This window comes from Argopecten irradians, chromosome 9, assembly GCF_041381155.1.
Source record: "Argopecten irradians isolate NY chromosome 9, Ai_NY, whole genome shotgun sequence".
Classification (NCBI taxonomy): Eukaryota; Metazoa; Mollusca; class Bivalvia; order Pectinida; family Pectinidae; genus Argopecten; species Argopecten irradians.
The window spans coordinates 6,854,975-6,874,900 of NC_091142.1; the positions used below are offsets into that span (position 1 = coordinate 6,854,975).

The window sequence follows — 19,926 nt, forward strand, 5'->3', positions numbered from 1 at the left end:
TTCATCCGACTGGCCGTAATATATAAAAAAAAATCTGATTATCGTAAGGTATTAAATTTTCCGAAATTGGATGAATCCGTGAATGCAGCAAAAACAAAACCCTCGCTTAAATAACAATTAAACAGTAAGGAATCGTATACAAATAATATGTGTAAGTTGTCATGGTGACTGTGATCCCTATGCTTTCAAATATTCAAACATTGAATTACGTTGAATAAACATGAAATTGAATTGATAAATTATCTACCGTTGATATAAAATCGGTTCAAGTGAACAAACCCATGAAACCGTTTATTTTTTTATCTCTCCTCCTTAAAGGCAAATAATCTCCTCATATATGTACGTTTTTTAAATAATGGTGTTTCAGCGAAAGGGAAAAATAAATATTTCACCTGACATCATTAGCTTAGATTTTTTCAGTTTGGAATGATGCAAAATTAATTGAAACATGTTTCATTATGACGTCAGGAATAATGTCGTTAACTGTGGAAAAAAGATTAAAACATCAAAATATATTGGGATGAAATAAGGATATTTATTTGATTTATTTCGACGCCAAACGGTTATGGCATGATATTGCGATATCGACGTTATCATTGTTATATGGAAACCTCTAGCAAACATTAAAGTGTCTGAGTGAAAAAACTATCTACACATCACACTATTAATATACCAATCTGAGTAATTAATTCATACTCTAAACCAACAATCCCCCGTCAAACGAAAGAACAGTCTCCTTGATATCAAAGTCATTTGTAAACTCGCCCTAGTAAATGTGAACTGCATTTAATAATTATCTATTTATAGAGGCGTTGAGTTATACCCTCGGCCTTGAAGTGCTTGTGATCTAATTTAAATAGTCGGGTGTCTGTTCTGTGATATTTAGTCGGGATGAGAATAATGAAGTGGGTACAGGTAGGCCTTGTTCTTAGCATCAAGATCGTGGTCGTATTGTCAACCACAAACCTGCTAGCGTCCAGAAATGGCGATTTGGAGGCTGACCCTATAACGTTCTGGACACCAGGTGGCAGCACATTAGCATCAAGTACTGTGCACGTGCATGGTGGATCCCGAAGTGCCTACATCAGTGGCAGGTTAGTAGTTTTTTTTCCAATGTACTTCGGTATAAATTAATATTTAAAGGAACATGAATAAAAAGTTAAAAACTCAATATGGACATCAAAGAAGGTAAAAAAACGATTGATTGTGTGTCATGTTGAAGTCTACTTTGAGGCTATCGGCGTACAGTGATATATATAATTATTCATTGAACGTTTGTGATGCCGTATATCTGGTTATTTTAGCGGGGATGATATTTTCGCGATTTCGTAGGTCAATGCTGTAATCGCGAAAATTTGATCCGCGAAATATTGGGAAATGCTTGAATCATTTAAACATCGCAAAAATTAAAAACAAAAAAAACAAAAAAAACACGGAAATTTAATTTTCTTGTTTTTAGCTGAAAACGCGAAGAAAATGTCCCACGTAAATAACCGGCTATGTGGTATCTACATTTATGTTTCCGTATGTTGGTTTGTTTGTTTCTAAAATTAAGAATTTCACCAGTTGATTATTTTTTTTTGCAAATAAAACAACAAACACCTGTGCTATATCTTTTTATCAACCAAACTAAAACTTGAAAATGTGTTAATTAAACATGATGACATAATAGATATTTTTATCTTTATTAATTATCCAAATTCAAGACTTCAAGAAATGAGAAATGTAATAAAATAAACCAGGAGATTTAATTTTTTAAATTTAATTCGTTAATGCTACTTTTATTACATGTATATCAAGTCATATATATCCGGTACTAATGGATTTCATTAATTAAATATTTGATGATTAATTAACGAATTTGGATATTTAATTAAGAAAAAGGGTACGAGCATTTGGTGCGAGGTACATAAAACAGTAGTCCGTGACCGCGTTATATGAATATACAAATGATTTTAATCTGATAATAGAAATAAATTTTATTGTTCGAATACTTTGTACATGAATTATAACATCGGTTCTCAATTTTATTGTTTTAAAGATTTAATTAAATCGTGGTTAGCTTATTTCATTTTCAACAAGAACACTTTGGAGTGCAGCTTTTTAAATAATGGAAAGATTTTACGAATGGCTTTAAACGAACAATCCAGGGAGGTTAATTCACAAATAAGAACTAAACAAATTGCTACTTAAAATCATTGTTTTACATCCTTGTAAAATGACATAAAACAAATAATCAAATTCAAAGTTCACGAACGTTAAGTTAAAAATCAAACACTCAGGTACTTTTAATGCATTGTCAGACTAAATTGTCCCTTTAATTTTTATCACATAAACTTCTCTGAAAGTTTTATATTCATTAGGAATTATAGATGCGTATTGAATAATTGAACACAAAGCGGCAAATGATTAATGACATTGGAAAGTCATTATCAGTTTAATTGATATTTTATGGTGAGTTAGAGCGACCTTTTTAAATTAAACCTTATTAAATTATATCGATGACATTACATCATTTTTACGCTCCTCAAACTTAATGATATTTCGGTTTTCAATAGAAAAAAAAACAACATAAATTTTCACTAGAGACATGGGGCTAATACTACCAGGGTTGGTGCTTTGGGGTCAATTTTCCAAAATATAAACAGTGTCCCTGGGCATGAAAGAGATTTCTCATTCATCTCATCACTGCTACAAAAGCTTGCACATGGTTTCGTACAACATAATCAAAAACCAAATACACGATCACATGAACCCAATGTCTTTGCTTTAAAACGTCGATTTATCAATTCTTGACTTTCCGGCACAGACAAAAATCTATCAAAATTTTGAAGAAAAAAAATGGCTGCGACGAATTATAGATTTTTAAGAATCTGTGGCCTTGTGCATTGAAAACTGTCGATGTGTAGTGAATGTCGAACGAAGTTTTCGTTTGGTTTTCTTTAATGCATTGGGAATCTCAAAAAAGTTTCTTCTATTGTAAATATCGATTCTAATTGCCCATGTTTACTTAGAGGGCATTGAACTCGTATAGCGAGATACTTATCAAACATGATTTACAAATCCTTTTGTTTTCAAAACACGACGAAATTAAAAAAAGTACATATTTATCCATGATTCTGATTTAGGTACAAGATTAGATTTTAAACAAATAAAAAGCTTAAGGATTTTTTTTCATATTTTAGGCCTAGATAATATTTTTTTCTAAACGGAGGTTTACAACATGTTAATGGAACTGTTACAAGCAAGAATAACAGAAATGAGAAACCAGCAGCTAAATTCAAAACACAATTTAATTATATATACAATATTATACGATGATTTAAAGTGTTACTTATCTGTATGCAAATGTCCTGGTATAATCCTTGATCCTTCCAGGTTTCAAATTAACAATAATCATAAATCCAGGAGGAAAATGAATGTCCACAGATGATTTGTAAAGTTCCAGGCAATATGAATAAATGCACACAAAGTGTTGAAATAATCCACAGATAAAGTCACAATAGCTCTCCCAATAGAATCTTATATGGCACTGTACAATTCTTGATATGTCTCATTACAGGTCTCATTACAGTTCTGATTAGCTTTGGACAGTTGGAGTATATATATAGCTCAACCCTAGTTCAAGAATATTGGAGAACCTTCTACTTCTAGAAATATCTAACTAAAAACAGTAAACAAATAAACACACAGAACTTTCTGGAAATAGATCATTCTAGATCTCTACTTATAATCAACATGTTTACAAACATATTTGTTTATACATGATAATATTCTAGAAAGTTCTATAACCTAGGTTAATGATATGACCTTTATAGGATGCATTGATAATAAAGCTATAGGAGTTATCTCCCTTATCTCATAACTATCATGTATTTAGTGTCATACATAACAGAACATTCGTGGTTTTCTTTGAATCTTTTGGGTCATGATTACATTTATCAATATATATATAAAACTTTAAATTAATGTCTAGATTAGCTATGATGGAAGTTTCTACCTTATAGATCTTCAAATCACAAGTAGAAACCAACGATCATTTATGCCATCAAAATATGTGTATTTTTTTCTGGTAACCTATTCTATGCAGAAATGCACAATAACTCATCCACTTCATGGAATATTTTCCACTCAACGTCATGAACGTTATTTTAGCGATATATAATTTCTTCTTTATAATTATTTTTCCCGTGGAGTTCTTAAACCCCGCACATTTATCATAACCTGCATGTTACATCAATATGTAGACTGTGGTATCGATGTAATAAAATAACCTTATTGTGTGCTTGGTTTATATGCGATTTTTTATTTTGCTTGCTATTTTTTCTCCTTATATCTATTCATTTCATAACTTTATCAGTTTCTTCATATATTGAAAACAAAGGTAGAAAATTAATATAAAAATACATCATTTATATTATACTGTATGCAATTCAAAGATATTTAAACAAAATCAAAACTCTTGGAATTTGAAACTACATCTAGCATTTTGAAGCAGATTAAAAAAAATCGAAGGACAGACTACAGACTATGATCTTTTTTTGTCCAGTCGATCCCTTCAGATATGAGATGCACATTCACGACCCACGCAAACGTGACAAAGTATTTGTTTAAAAACTTAGATTATGTTAGTGTTCTGTATTCAATGTAATCAAACGGTTTTTGAACAAAAAGTAGATCAGGACCCGGTTGATCAAAGGGGGTAAGCTTAATCTTTTGATTCTTGATTTAGGACTTGCTTCAAAACTTCTCATTATATTTTCACTAAAATACAAAAGTAGATAAAAACAAGTTCCTTGGTGAGTTTATAAAAGTTTTTGTGAATTAAGTGTTACCATGAAATATTTATTTTGGATTTGAATAGTCTAATCGGCTTTTGAACAAGAGGGCCCGACTGATTAGGTCCGAAAAACATATTTGATCCTAAATATTTTGAAGAAAAAACACCACCATAATGAAAACATCATCAGTGAAAGTAAGACCTTCCAATTTAATTTGTCAACTGAATCTTACATTTACATTTTGATTTATTCGGAATGTTTCCGCCTGGCAACGGAAAGTGGCGTTGAGATAAAACTGCAGTCACGTATATTTGCATAATGTGAAAGTAGAAGTTTCTGTATATGTAACAGATAACATTTAAGAAAAAAATTTATTTAAAATGTAATCTAAACTATCATTTTCAGATCTCAATATTGGGAAGGTATTGAACATACGTTCACCAATGACACACTGGATTTGACTATGGACAATATCTACGCTTTCGTCGGTTTTATACGTCTGGAAAATCTAGCACCTGGACAACTATATGAGGAAGTAGAGGTGATGATGGAACAAAAATTCTACAGTAAGTTGTTATAATTAATATTTCTTTGTTCAGACCACTCTGGAATCTAATCTGAGGATGAGACGAAAGCCTGGCACAACGCAGATTTACACAGTTTGGAAACAAAATAATTTTCATACCACTATGAACAAAAATACAAGAGGTTGATACGTATGGAAAGTCATTGGCGAATCATATGAACGGGACAAACATCTTCAGTTGATATATATTCAGTAAAGATGCTCCAACGCCGACAGAGCATAAACGATACCCATGATTTGAACAATGACTGGCATGTACTTGTATTTATTTGCGTCTGAATTTACACAAAAATGCATAGCAGTCATTTATTTTGCTTTTGATTCATGTACAATTAGTACTTCCTTATAGGGCATAGTGCCATGGATTTTTTTTCTGGGCGCATTTAATCATTTTTGATATTTTTATCTTGAATTAAAATAAAAACTCAAACTTTTCAATGGTGGTTATGGTGTAAAGTAAGTAACTTTTGTAACTGGAGAAAAATATAAATTTGTCGTCTCCTGTTTTTGATAGAGAAAAAATAGTATTCATCAGCGGTGGAGCATCTTTAAATGTTAATTACTATTATAGATAAATATTTCATATAGCGTTTGTAACGAGCGTTGCATTGGCTTAAATAGATTATATTATCACAACTTAAAATGACGTTTTATTGGTTGTAAATACTTCGTAGCGATATCATTAAGAAAAAAGCTCAACAAGAAATTTGGAATGTCGGTTGATTCGATTGAATTATTAAGATCAATAAAAAATGATCCTTAAATTTAAATACGAGAACATTTCACCGTTAAAAATTAATTTCTCTTGTGGATATGAGAAACATTACATGAATCCGGTTATTACTGGAATCTTAATTGTTTTGATGTCAACAAATGAATGAGGCAATATATAATCATGTAATAAATATAGTGGAAGAGAACGTATTATTTACTGCATCTTAAGGTTATGCCAAATTCCTTTTTTTAAAATAGGCACAACATATCTACGGTAACGCGTTTTACTTGAAAATGTTTTTGTTATAACTTAAACATTTATGGCACAGGCATTTACACATGTCGCTTACTAAATATGAAAAATATTTTAAATAACTTATAAAGTTTAATAGATTTCACCTTTGATGACCTTTATACAGTTACGACATTCAGAAGGTGTGACAGATGGTAGTTGTACATATATTGAATTTTATAGAGATACATTAGAGATACATCCAAAATCAATATTGACTTTTTTTATCCAATGCAGGGGACGTGCTAGATAATTCTCACTTTTAGAATATTACGTAATAGCAACGAATACGAATTACGCCTTTGACTTCGTATTCTATAGTGACAACTGATGATATTTCAGAAGATATTTGATGTCAATTTATCTGAACCTGCCTATATTATTAGGCATTGCTTGCCTATATATTAGTCATATATTTATATTATATATAATAGCCGAAAGAAAAAAATATAGAAAGGTTTAGCGGACAAAATGATGTATGGACCGTTTCTTTATTTCTTTTGACTCTGCTCTCTACTTTTCACACTAGTTGATTTGAATGAGTTCGGTGCGCGTTGGTCATTTAATAGTATGTGAGTACGCATTCTTGGAAATAGTTCGTATCGAGTAAATATGATCTACTTTTATTGTTAACTTTCATGTGAGCTTAATATACTGGGACGATTACTTCGCTTAAAGATGAATTTTTTGCTTTAATCGACATAATGAGTGCAGTAATTAACGGGTCTTTGAATCAAGTAGGCCTAGTTCTGTAGCTGTTTTGTGTTGAGGCGAGATTCGTCTTCACTTCTTGAATTGAAGGTGATTATAGGCAAAGGTCAGTAAAAGGCGTGAAAGAACTTTGACTTATATATCATGTATGAAGATACATTATTGAATCTATATAAATATGAGAAATTATATTGCATTGTCGTCTGTATAAAAGATCGAGACTGTGAATGTCTTTGATGGAGTTCAAATCACAGGGGGCCAACTCAATGAAAATGGATGTTGTCATACATTTTTTTGTATTTGGAGGATGGACTGATGAGTATATATGACAGTCATGTGATTTTTTTTCAAAAAATACGAGATTTGAAAAATTATTAAAAAATCGGGATAGAAAACAGACCATCTTCTTTTCATGTCATAACTTTATTCACTCATTTATTAGAGAGCTCCGCATAAGGGGAGATAACATATATGAACTAAAACTGTGAACAGCAAACAAAGGGAGACAACACATTACGATACAATAACATTTACACACGTGGATGGTTCTACAAATAAATATATATATCATATATATAACACTAATTTAACCCTGTAAAATCTATATAATTAGGGTATTAGAGGGACGATATTATTTTAATATCTTAAACACAGTATACAAAGGTACAATATACGTGCAAATAAAACACTCAAAAAATGATAACATCGAAAGAGTGAATAAAGCAATAATGTTTATAAAGTTTCGCTAATCAAACGTTTATAACTTTTTTAATAATTGCTAATGCAGGAATGCCCATTCTACAGGTTGTTACGTTAAAAGGAAAATTGCAAATGTTTTCTTTAGTTGTTTAGTTTTTTTCTATTTTTTATTTTATTTTTATTTTTTGCTCCTGACCTGTCTTTTAATGAATCTGGCTGTTTATAGGACATTAAACAATCCAGTCAGTAGACTAAATCGCTTATATCCGTTAAGTATACCGAATTCACATGGGTGAAAAATCACTTTGGTTTTTAATTCAGAAATAAATTTCTTTCCATTTGCTGACTAAGTAAATTAATACATGCTATAATCTATTTTTAGATACAGAGGTAAGGGGGTATTACATCATCAGCCGAAGTACCCATACTCCAATCGGGACCTGGGTTGAGGTAGGAGGGGACTTCAAACTTGTGGATAGTACGTATTTATAAACACTAGTCGTGATCATGATGAACAAAACAAACATGCAAATTTTAATAACATTGTTATAAAAATTATATATTAATTTCGTTCGTCATCTAAGTAGCATACCCTTTGGATTTTTTACGTTATTTCGTATGCAATTAAATTTCGCAATTTCCATGGGTGGTACGAAACAAATCATAAAAATTTCATATCTGCCAAAACATGAAAAGCATGGGTAAATTATAACCATATAAATATAAATCGCAAAATTGAATGATCGTGAAAAACGAGTGAGGCATTAAAAATGGAAAATTGCTAGCCAATGATTTGCTTTACACCTCATGTACACACGCAGATTCTATTTTATGTGTTTTGCGTTTTCTATCTACACAGATCTAGAAAGAATTCGGATATACATTCAAGTGACATCAAAGGAAGTTAACTATTATTTTGACACGGCCAGTTTAGTGGAGCTCGTGCCTGATCCGAACTGGATGGCAAATGCAGAAGCTAATATAAACCTTTATCGAAAGGCTAATCTTGATGTGACGTAAGTTAAACAAACAAACAAATCAGCAAACAAGCAAACAAACAAACAAACAAATACAAATAAAAGTGTAGGCAATAAATAAACAAAAGAATACTGACAAGATTATAGAATATATGGATGATAATGAAACCCTTCAAATAAAAGAATTAGAATGGTAACAGAAATCAATCGGTTGTTATATTGTCTCATTATCGTAATTCGTGAAGTGATTTTACAAATACAATGGATAAATATGTCATTTTAAAGATATATTGATTTCGATTTTTCCAGAGTGCTTAATCCTGAAAACATGAACCTCAATGACTATACTATAGAGGTAGGTATCATATTTTTTTAACATAACAATAGGTAGGTTATGTTAAAAAAAATCTGAATTTTTGATTTGGTGATAAGTGTAACATCCTATAACAGTCAGTGTCTTTAAGTTAAGGACGTGTCAGGGTTAAAAAAAATACAAAAAAAAAAAAAAAAAAAAAAAAATCATTATTTCTCTGTTAAACAGATGTGGATTTTTAACGACGGCATAATTATGATTTCCCCATATATTGAAATTGGAAGCGATGTCGGTTTCACCCATTGAAGTGATGTATACATATGTTTTCCAGCTTGTCCAGGATAAGAGTGAGTTCGGACACGGGACAGCCATACGGACAGACCTGTGGACCGACCCTACTTACTCCTACTATCCAGACACTGTGTATAACATCTTAAAGGCGGAATGGGTGACTGTGGAAAACGGACTCAGGTGGAAGAACATGGAGGCCGTCGAGGTTTACTATTACTGTTTTTTAACATCTTATTATAATGCATCGTTAGTAACATATATGGTGAGTAACATATATGGTTAGTTACATATATGGTTAGTTACATATATGGTTAGTTACATATATGGTGAGTAACATATATGGTTAGTTACATATATGGTTAGTTTCATATATGGTTAGTTACATATATGGTTAGTAACATATATGGTTAGTAACATGTATGGCTAGTAACATATATGGTTATCAACATGTATGGTTATCAAACTGTATGGTTATCGACATGTATGGTTATCAATATGTATGGTAATTTGCGTCTGAGTTTGCAAAATGAATACATCTGGCCTCAAGATCATGAAACGCACTTATGTCTAAACATTGTTATGTTTAGCCAATCACAGAAGATGTTACAGAACATTATGTCATATTTGATTGGCTAAGTTCAAACTGAAGTCTAAAATTGTTTCATGATCCTGGAACCTGGAAGTCATCGAGTGTTTGGGAGATTGAATCCCAGATGTTGTCATTATTTTGAATGATTACACATATCCATTGTCTTTGTTAAAGATGCTCCACCGCTGACAAATGGTATTTTTTCACTATCAAAAACAGGAGCAGACGATTTAGTATTTTTCTTCAGTTACAAAAGTTACTTACTTTACACCATTAAAAAGTTTGAGATTCTAATTTTACTTCAAGTTAAAAAGATGAAAAATAATTAATTGCATCCCGAAAAAAACCGTGTTACTATATCCTATATGGAAAGAAGTACTGATTGCGCATGCACCAATGGCGAAATAAATTATTTTATATTGTTTTTTGTGTTTATTAGACATATATATACACGATCAAACACCAATTATTGTTCAACTGAGGAATATAATTTATGCTTTGTCAGCGGTTGAGCTTCTTTAAAGATTCCTTCCGAGATATCACAGACAAAATACGATAAATGCTATTTCCATGTGTGTAGATGTTAGTAATATAATCGCACTCACTGAACCACGATGGTATGATTTACGTATTTTTCCAGAATATTATTCCGTAGTTTTACGTTGATTTCTTAATTTGTATTCTTATTATTTAACTTGAATATATTTTATGTTGTATTTTTTTTCTTGTGGGACTGTTCTGCGTTTATAGGATGCTTTGTAACTTTTAAAGATTTTCATATTTTTAGGGGACAATAGTTTTCACTGATGTAGACACAGCATTAACAGACCTGAGGAATAATGGGTCAGTATTCTTTGAACTTACTACTGTAATGGTCTTAAATTTCGCGACTTACTGTTTGGGACTTGTATGCGAGGCTTATTATCGCGAGGTATCTTTGTAGCCTTTGAAAGCGTAATTCACACGACAAGTTGTAATATGAATATGTAAAATTCTGATTTTGATCAATTTCGCGAAGCATTAAAATTCGAGAATTTCGATGAATCCACAAATTTAACGAAATTAAAAACTCATCTATACAGTAAGTAATAATAAACGAAGATTAAACTACTCGTTGAAATTAACCTTTTTCGTATTAGCTATTTTTGCTTCCTTCTCTCCTAAAGCTTTAATTATATTTGTGTGCAAGTAGAACTCGCGGAAATAAATCGTCGTCAAGATATAGATTTTTAAACTGATGTAAATCGCCGTTATTTGACAAGAAAACATGAAAATAAGTAAACGCGAATAATAGGTTTATTTGTAGTATGTTGATGTCCAATTTATGAACTACCAAAGGATCAATAATGATAAACTCGTCAACATTGTATCTCTAGTGTAACTTCTGTATCATGAAATATTGTTTTTGTACTGTTGAAGCTACAAAATCAATACAACAAAATAAAATGTTATCATTACTCGGAATTCCAAACCACGAAAAGAAGTACTTACACCAAGTTCACGCTATGAAGTAGCTCCAATATTGTAGCTCAAAATACTTTTACACAGATAATGGTGTCGTCTTTAGAGCTACAATTGGTGTCAATTACTGATGATCGTGCAAACCATTGTTTAAACGTCTGTATGCATTTTATCCTACTTGTTTTATATTACTGATCTACTAGGCAATAAAACTGAACCGTATACAAGTTCAAATTCACAGCGAGACATTATTTTTTCACGTATAGATATGATGGGCTTTTCGAAGGAAAATTATTCGGCAAGTCTACAAATAATGAATTTGAAGTCATATAAGTGAAAAAGTATATATCAAGAATGGTCGTTATGTTTCTTTTGGACAAAAATAATATATAAGTGCACGTATAAGCTTAAAATGATTGGAAACCTACATTAAAGTATAGAAAATCGTGCCCGAATGATTTTCTGAGGCTGTGCTCAACTACAACACATACGTAATTATTTTAAAAATGTCGTAATTTCAACTTTTGCGGTATCAGGAAAATTCGATTAAAACATTTTTTTTTCATAATTTCTAAGTAAGTAAGTTATTCACTAACAACATTTCAGTTAAAACATTACAATTACATCATTTCAATTGAATTCTACGTATTTAGCTTGATATGATATTTTCCATGTACTGACAAAAGTACATTAGGGTAAGTGCATGTGGAAAAACGTGATCTTCGTCTTTGGTCAATTGTTTCTTTTTGTTTATGTTGCGTAATACTAATCAAAATGATATATTGACTTTAATGTCTCTCTGCAAACTCGACCTGGATTCAAATGAAAAGCGCTTTTCAGATCAAAATAAAACTTACATAGTTTCATTGCCTAGATAAATTAAAATTTAGACGTTCTGATCTATAAAGAGACATGTTAAATTAAAAGCCTCTCAATTCATCATAGTTAAGTTAAATTAATACATGCACTCTTGAATACCATATATAGACATGTAATTTACGAATGCATTTGCATATCAATTTAAGATTTGCTTGTACTAGCGCCGAAGGATACACAGCAGATAGATACAATTGTTAAACAAATATACTGTGATAAGAATCTTAATTTAGCGCCTGAGACGAGACAAAATCAATAATCATTAAAGACATGCCCTTTAAAAGTGCAGATTATTCAAGTCATTTCATAATCTTTTTGTATTAGGATCTTATAATAGATTCTGTCGCACCACGGTGTCAATAGTGTTATATTTGTGCTTGCTGTAATAGATGTTTGATTCATGTTAACATTTTATCGATTACATCAAAGCTACCTCATGACCGCCCAAATCGTAATGTGCAAATGCATCTTGGACAAGATGATCATTCCAGATTCACTGGTGAACACTTCCCGCGCGTTCCATTTGCAGATACAACTGGTACGAACCCGTTTATCTGTAATGGAACGCGCTGTACCAGCCGAACCGAACCGGTACAAGTGGTTCGTTTTCAGAAGCGTACCCCTTGTATCCAAGATGGCGGACCCGAGATTCTTCATTTGTCACCGTAATGTTTTCTTTGTTGAAAGCAAGGCAGAGCGTATTTATATCCGATAAAACTACATGGATCGTTTATTTCAATGTGTGCTGAAACTATTTAGGTATTATTTTTATATCCATATCATTGTTAACACCGAAAATACTAAGCTTTAATATTCGAAGCGTACATGTATCTTTCATATGGGTGCTGCCATCATGGAAAAATCCAAACGCGTTCCATTTGGCGGTGCCGTATCACTTTAGTGCAACTGGTACGAATCCGCAAATGAAACGCACGGTATGGCTCCGAGTTCCAAAAATGGCCACCTTGATCGGAAATTAATGATAATTGGTAAATACCAATAAACTTAGATAACGGAAATTGCGGCCTCTGAAGAGTTATTGCAAGTTAAAATCTTATTAAAGATACATAAGATAAGGATTAAACCAATAAAGTTTAATAAGGGTATGGCGTTCTCTGAAAAGAGTTATTGAGAGTTAATGTCTTATTACGTTACATATTATTTGGGCCAAAGATGTAATATCAAAGGTATGCCATATGTCACACGTGATCTTTATAAACACGTGTCTGTGGGATACGAATTACTTCAAATGGTAAATATGGGGAAAAGGAGTCATCATATCCGTGTGGACAAAATATATTGTCATTTTTTCAAGGCAGTTTGTGCCTTTATCAAGGTAGACAAACAATATCCGATACATTACATTAGCTTATAAGATTGATGTTTGTGGTATGTAAGAACTCTATATATCTGTATATACATTTTCTATTATTTTTCTTACTTTTTTCCCCCCAGAGATTTTCAAAACATACATGCTATTTAAGCATAAATCAACATTTCTATGGATTGGCTATTTTACATTATACATGTACATAAATACTATTAGAAGTTCGAAATTGTGAATACAGGATTTGTTTGTACAGTTTTTAATTCCAAGTATGTTTAACAATTTTTCTTTGAGAATGAACACTCGATGGTAGAAGTTCAAATGTGGTATGTGTTGTAAATGGTCAGATAAGTTGATAAGTCCTAAAATGTTCTGGTTGGTTGCATTTGGAGACACTGTTATCTGTGAAAACCTATTTTTAAAGGGACATTTAAGTCAAATTGTGTATTGATATTTCCATTTACATAGAACATAATCATTTTCGGGTTTTTTGGTCTTTTGTTTATTTGCTTGTTCAGAACATTGCTAAGATGATTTCTAACGCAACTTGTTTTATAACTGTTTTAGTTTGTTTTTGTAGAGTCAGCGCACGAGGTCACTACATGATTTCGGCAGTACAGGCAAACAACCCGTCGTGGATACAGGCCATCAATGATAGCTCCACGATGTTAGAAAAATTAAACACTCGAATCACAGGAACTATCAATCTCGTAAGCGGCAGGTAACTCGTAGTTATTAGTTTAAATATTCAAACAGTAACCAGTGTCAAAATGCCTTTCGTCCATGAAGAACAAGAGCTTATCATAATTAACAATGTTACATTACGTAGACAATTACAAAATCAGTCTGTTATCCATTCCTACCTATCTTTTGGAAAGAATAATGACGACTCGATATGTTTGTTTTGTCACAAAAAAAACTTTGACAGGCGTTCGTCAAGCCTTGTGCTTACATGTCATACCCGAATAAGAACTTGTGTGTGAATTATCCACAGTATAAATTAACGTTAGATTCTACAACAATGTATTCGGACTGGATAAAAGTAACTTACATATTGTAAATGATATTTATGCTTGCTCCACATAAAACTCAGACAATATGAATTGAAATGGCAATTTCAATTTATTACAATTTATTATAATTATTTTTTCTTTGTTTTCATACCAAATCTGGCTTCTGATTGGCCAATATTTTTTTGCATACCACTATGAAAAAAAAAAATCCGTGAATGGTGCGAAACCCCGACGTTATCGTGACGTCACAATAGAGACATTGACGTTGCGTATTGATTCGGAAAAAAAGAATCCCTTGAAAAACCACTATAATGTTACATTTAAACATACTTCATTTTATCAAATAGAGTATAAAATTAATTGTAAGTATTGATGTCACTACTTTTTTAATTTTATCGGGGTACGAAAAAAAAATTGTTTGCAAACTGTGTGAATCCGCATCATATCATTATATTCTTCAAAATTTATCATGTGGAATTACAACTTTTCCAAAATATAGCACCACTGTTTACATCCTGTGGTGGGGATTCCACAGAATTACGCCACACAGCGAACTAAAGGAAAAAAGGTTCGCAGCCCCACCAAATGTATGGTACAGCAACATATATATAAAGCTTTCTAAGGCTAAACCCAGTTGAGATTTATCATTGATTATTTTTTTCATTTTTTTTTTTTTAAATTTTTATTTATTTTTTTTAAACAGGATAGCCGCCTGGAATGTACTTAATGACGAATTACACAGTGATTTTATGCACAGCATCACTAATGACGCTGACCTGACGAATATTCTCTTCAGTAACATCTCCTCGGCTGATTCATCCGTCGATCTTTTCCTCAACGACTACGGCGTCATTACATCACCAGTATACACAACAGTATGTCTGTCTGATCATACATGATATTCAATTATGGAGATTTTTTAGTTCCGTATGGTGTTATATATATATTCTGTAGTTGCATATTACAGTGTTATCTGCAGGTAGGTATTGATTGTGGCGTTTGCGAGCATAACGTCATACTTTTCGGAGGAAACCACGTGAATTGCGCTCGCAAAATAATGACGTAACAATCTATACCTACTCGCAAGGGAGCTAACTCTGTAATATTGCAAAGACAGAATATATGGACCGAAGCAAAGGTCCTTAATTTCTATATTAAATATAAGATAATATTAAAAATGTCAAAAAGATTACCGATGTGCGTGTTAGTTACACGAAAACCGAATAGTGGATATTTATAAAATATTAGGATATTTTCGTTCATGAAATATTTTCATAGATAAAGTAAAACGTTTATTAAGAACATGGATTTATAGACAATAATTTCTATTTTAGGCGATTAAAGAGTCTGCAAAGCGGTATAGAGATGCGAATGTTCCTATCTATGGTATCGGAGCCCAAAGTCATTTCACCTCAAGTGATATCGATATTACTCGTTTAAAGGTAGGTTTGTTTCCATCAGATGTAAAATATTGTGGATCACCCTTTTATTTGGAAACATATCATGATTAATAACAAAGACATCAATAAAGAGATTCCAGTAAACATTGCCGAAGAATTTGATGAAAGTTTACGGTCGATATCTTTATTTAACCAAAGGAAATAATACATATAATTATATTATGGTCTGTATATATACGTATGAAGAATAGAACCGTGGTCGTCTTGGTGAAAGTAAAGTGTGTTACCACATCACCATTGACCACACACGCCTCATTTTCAGTTATCTTTTATTTGTTTGTTTGTTTTTTTTTTTTTTTTTTTTTTTTTTTTTTTTTTTAACTTTTTCTATATTACAATATATTATTTGGTATGTGTTAGTACCGTCTTGACAAGCTAGGCGAGGCGGGGATTCCTATCTGGTTATCGGAACTGTCCATCATAGAATCCAACGTCACAGCCAAGACGATCGTCCTGGAGGAGCTGCTTACGCTGTTCTTCAGTCAACAGAAAGTGGAAGGAGTGATGTTGTGGGGATTCTGGACAGGGGCACTCGACAATGGCGACAAAGCCTTAGCTTCTGGGTCTGGTACCGTCACGGTGAGCAAAAATGTTGTTTTTTTTCCGTAAATATGCTTGACATTTTCTGTAAGCAATGATACGTATCTTGGTAATGTGTTCATATAATTTATATATTTCTATATAAAAATTGATGAGGCCGACTCGTAACGGTGTTCCGACATAGTATCAAAACATCAACTTCTGGGTTGATTCTTCGAGATCAACGTGGGAATGTAAGGCGTTAATCGTAGGTCGATGATTTTGTCTTTTCTAGTACTCTGCTTTCAAACATCTCATTAACCTTGAACGTTTTTGGACTTTGACTTTGGCTTTGCTTCAGACATCTCATTAACCTTGAAAGTTTTTTAACTTTGACTTTGGCTTTGCTTTCAAACATCTCATTAACCTTGAACGTTTTTGAACTTTGAGTTTGGCTTCATATTTTTTTTAATTTTTCAGTTGAATGCCGCTGGAGATAAATACGTAGAGCTTGTCAATACACGATGGAGGACGAACTGGAACAAAACTTTGGGATCTTTAAGTAATGAGTCATGCTTCAAGGGAAATTATACTTTGTATGTGAGACAGAACGGCGTGACGATGGCATCATCAATCTTCTCCGTCATACAGGATCAAGTAATTGTGGTGTCAGTAGCATCATCAGGTAGGATGACACTTTAAATTCATCAATTCTGATGGGTTTTTCTTCAGTAATCTATTAAAAACCATCAGATTTGATGAATTAAACTGTGAAAATAATTAAAATGGACAGAAATGTATAATGGCTTATAATCGGTAATTTTAACACAGAAATAATACATTGTAAAATTCTTGTTATTTTCATGCCTTATGTCTGTTCAGATGCAAATATCTCTGCAGAAATAATTAATAATTATCACTGTAGAATGTGAAATGAAATGGTTGACCACAGTTTCATTACACTACACTGTAGATGTAAATATAATGATTTTTTTGGCAGTACTGCCTAACTCATTTTCAGTTCTTATGTGTAATTGTAAAATTAGAATGTATGCATTGAAAGTAATGTAATTTTCAAAATGTTGCAAAATGTTGGTGGTTAGTAACATATGAAAAAAATAATAATCGGCACACATAACTTTAACCATTATGTCCTTAGAGGTACATACCTAAACAAAACGGTTTAAATTTAAAAAATAGGAATATAAAACAATTTTGATAAGTGTGTAAATTCGTAAAAGTTATATAATAATTTACCGTTAATACAACATTTATCACCGTCTTTGAATATTTCAAATCAAATAATTTGAATGTTGCTTTTCATAACACGGGTGGTATTATGTTTCCAGCCGTCACAGGGAATTGTACATTTGTTTGGTGTTGTAACTTCATTTTAGACCATAAATACAATTTTTGCTTCGTAAAGGTAGTGGAACTTCAAGGGTTATTTTGATAACTTCAGAATGAAATGATTCAAACGCTTCTGTGTGAATCACAACTTTGATAGGAAAATCTTGCCCAATAAACAAATGAATAAAAATAGATTTTCACCAAATTGTTTCGAGAATATTCTGTCATACTTGTGAAATAGTAATTTTAATATGTAGGTACGTACGGACGTCAACGACGAATCTTTGCACTGTAATGACACATATTGTAACCTACATCCACGCGGTAAAGGTAATATACTTTTATATTTATTTCATTCACAGGTGTAAACATATACGTAGGAGGAGACTTAACCGAAAGGTAATGGACATTACAATTGTCTATTAAAAATAGCATTCTGCCGGTAACATACCAACAAACAAATAAAGGAAAAACAAGGCCGAATAAACAGCAAAAAATATCCCGTGTATATACATGATCGCAATATTTAATATAATTGTTAACAGTGATGTTTTAATGTATCTATGTGTCATGCATTTTCAGAGCAATTGATTTCGCAATCTTTTATACGCGAAATACACGAATCACGCGAAAATAAGTTGATGTAATGCTATGAGTTAAAAAGACAGTTTACAAGGGAAATTGCGCATTTTTGATCTGCAAAATAAACTGACTCTAGGTACATTTCTGTGTATCTTGGGTGTCAGATGTTTTAATCATATTCTGTGGTTTCTTTCAGATTCAACTCTGCGACAATCTGCTCCCCTCCAGCGCTGGAAATTCTCCTGGTAATGCTCTCCATCGTAGTCACATCGAGAAGTGTTTATTAAGAGAGTTTAATACGATGACAATAGTTCACAGATACATTGTAAGTTACACAAGAAGCAGTGGAATGAGTTTAGGCCAATCAGAAACAGCATTACAAACAACGACGTCATTTGGTTTACGTTATGAGATGAGATGTTATTTTTAAAGCAATGAAATTGCTTGTTACAAGCATGATGAAATTATTCATAATTGAAACATGCTATATAACTTGTTTCCTCCTATTTAACGCGTTTTCTTTCTTTGTATTTGCTTAACGCTGCTTTTTTTTTGCTTAACGCATTTGTGCGTTTGAGTGTGAGTGTGTGCTTTTGTAAACATTTCCTATAGATATTTTTCTGTATCTTGAACTGATACGATGGAATTGGCCCCAAAATATTTAATCCAATGTTTAAATTTGTCTTTTATGAGATATATCTGAAATTTGTTGGGTGCCAATTTTCACTAGCAGTCTGCAAAACAAACGCCTTTAATTGTCCATTTAACATGACCATTGATTGTGTTATATGAAATGTTGCCGTTTTGTGCATATACATATATATTGTTGATTTTATCCAACTTTTCAAATATTTTTTTTGTGAAAGTGTCAAGAACAATTTTTACGCATATGCTTTTCACTAGAATTCTACATTACTAACGTCTTTTATTGGTAATTTAACACGACAAAAAACCATTAGGTTATGCTTTCTTTTAATGTTGCATTTTTTGTATACATATACATTGTGGTTTTTATCCAATTATTAAACTTTAAAATCGTTACTCAATAAAACGTTTGTTATTGTCATTGAGAAAATCAAATGTAAGCAAGCAAAGGATATGTTTCTAAATGCCTAATACATTTCCGAAATATATATATATTTAAACTAAGAACCAATCAAATACAAGACTGTATGTTTGATATTAGAACAACAATATAGTTCTATGTAACTGTTTTGCCGGTTGGCGGAGTAATAAAATTTCGATCTATCAGTGTTACACTTCGTATGTCTCCGTCAGTACTGACGGAGTGAAACGAAGGGAAGTAACTCTGATACTGAGAGTCAAACGAAGGGAAGTAACTCTGATACTGAGAGTCAAACGAGGGGACGTAACTCTGATACTGA

The 19,926-nt window shown here is 32.0% G+C and overlaps 2 protein-coding genes across 4 annotated transcripts; both read left to right on the forward strand.

The window, feature by feature from the left end:
* The first annotated feature begins 900 nt into the window (after window positions 1-900).
* LOC138331328 (uncharacterized) lies at window positions 901-12,959 on the forward strand. Its single transcript, XM_069278865.1, has 7 exons — window positions 901-1,094; window positions 5,187-5,347; window positions 8,166-8,261; window positions 8,643-8,799; window positions 9,070-9,115; window positions 9,405-9,569; window positions 12,720-12,959. The coding sequence occupies exons 1-7, from the start codon at window positions 901-903 to the stop codon at window positions 12,957-12,959; spliced, it is 1,059 nt and encodes a 352-aa protein (XP_069134966.1).
* Window positions 12,960-14,193: 1,234 nt separating this feature from the next.
* LOC138330811 (uncharacterized) lies at window positions 14,194-19,476 on the forward strand. 3 transcript variants are annotated; one of them, XR_011209596.1, is made up of 6 exons: window positions 14,194-14,338; window positions 15,334-15,505; window positions 15,965-16,669; window positions 17,090-17,294; window positions 18,322-18,358; window positions 18,738-19,476. XR_011209596.1 is itself a non-coding variant. In XM_069278326.1 (5 exons), the coding sequence occupies exons 2-5, from the start codon at window positions 16,595-16,597 to the stop codon at window positions 18,826-18,828; spliced, it is 408 nt and encodes a 135-aa protein (XP_069134427.1). In that variant the 5' UTR covers window positions 14,918-15,505; window positions 15,965-16,594; the 3' UTR covers window positions 18,829-19,476. The 3 variants fall into 3 exon arrangements, 2 of the variants coding, with proteins under 2 accessions (XP_069134426.1, XP_069134427.1); XM_069278326.1 differs by lacking the exon at window positions 14,194-14,338 and having other exon boundaries at window positions 14,918-15,505; XM_069278325.1 differs by lacking the exons at window positions 17,090-17,294; window positions 18,322-18,358; window positions 18,738-19,476 and having other exon boundaries at window positions 15,965-16,979.
* The last annotated feature ends 450 nt before the right edge of the window (window positions 19,477-19,926 follow it).

Excerpts from the sequence above, each read along its gene's own strand:
- LOC138330811 (XM_069278325.1), top strand. The coding sequence starts at position 14,220 with ATGATTTCGGCAGTACAGGCAAACAACCCGTCGTGGATACAGGCCATC. Across the intron at positions 14,339-15,333 it reads ATCAATCTCGTAAGCGGCAG|GATAGCCGCCTGGAATGTAC; the intron begins GTAACTCGTAGT and ends TTTTTTAAACAG. Across the intron at positions 15,506-15,964 it reads CATCACCAGTATACACAACA|GCGATTAAAGAGTCTGCAAA; the intron begins GTATGTCTGTCT and ends TTTCTATTTTAG.
- LOC138331328 (XM_069278865.1), top strand. The coding sequence starts at position 901 with ATGAAGTGGGTACAGGTAGGCCTTGTTCTTAGCATCAAGATCGTGGTC. Across the intron at positions 5,348-8,165 it reads GATGGAACAAAAATTCTACA|ATACAGAGGTAAGGGGGTAT; the intron begins GTAAGTTGTTAT and ends ATCTATTTTTAG. Across the intron at positions 9,570-12,719 it reads AGAACATGGAGGCCGTCGAG|CTACCTCATGACCGCCCAAA; the intron begins GTTTACTATTAC and ends ATTACATCAAAG.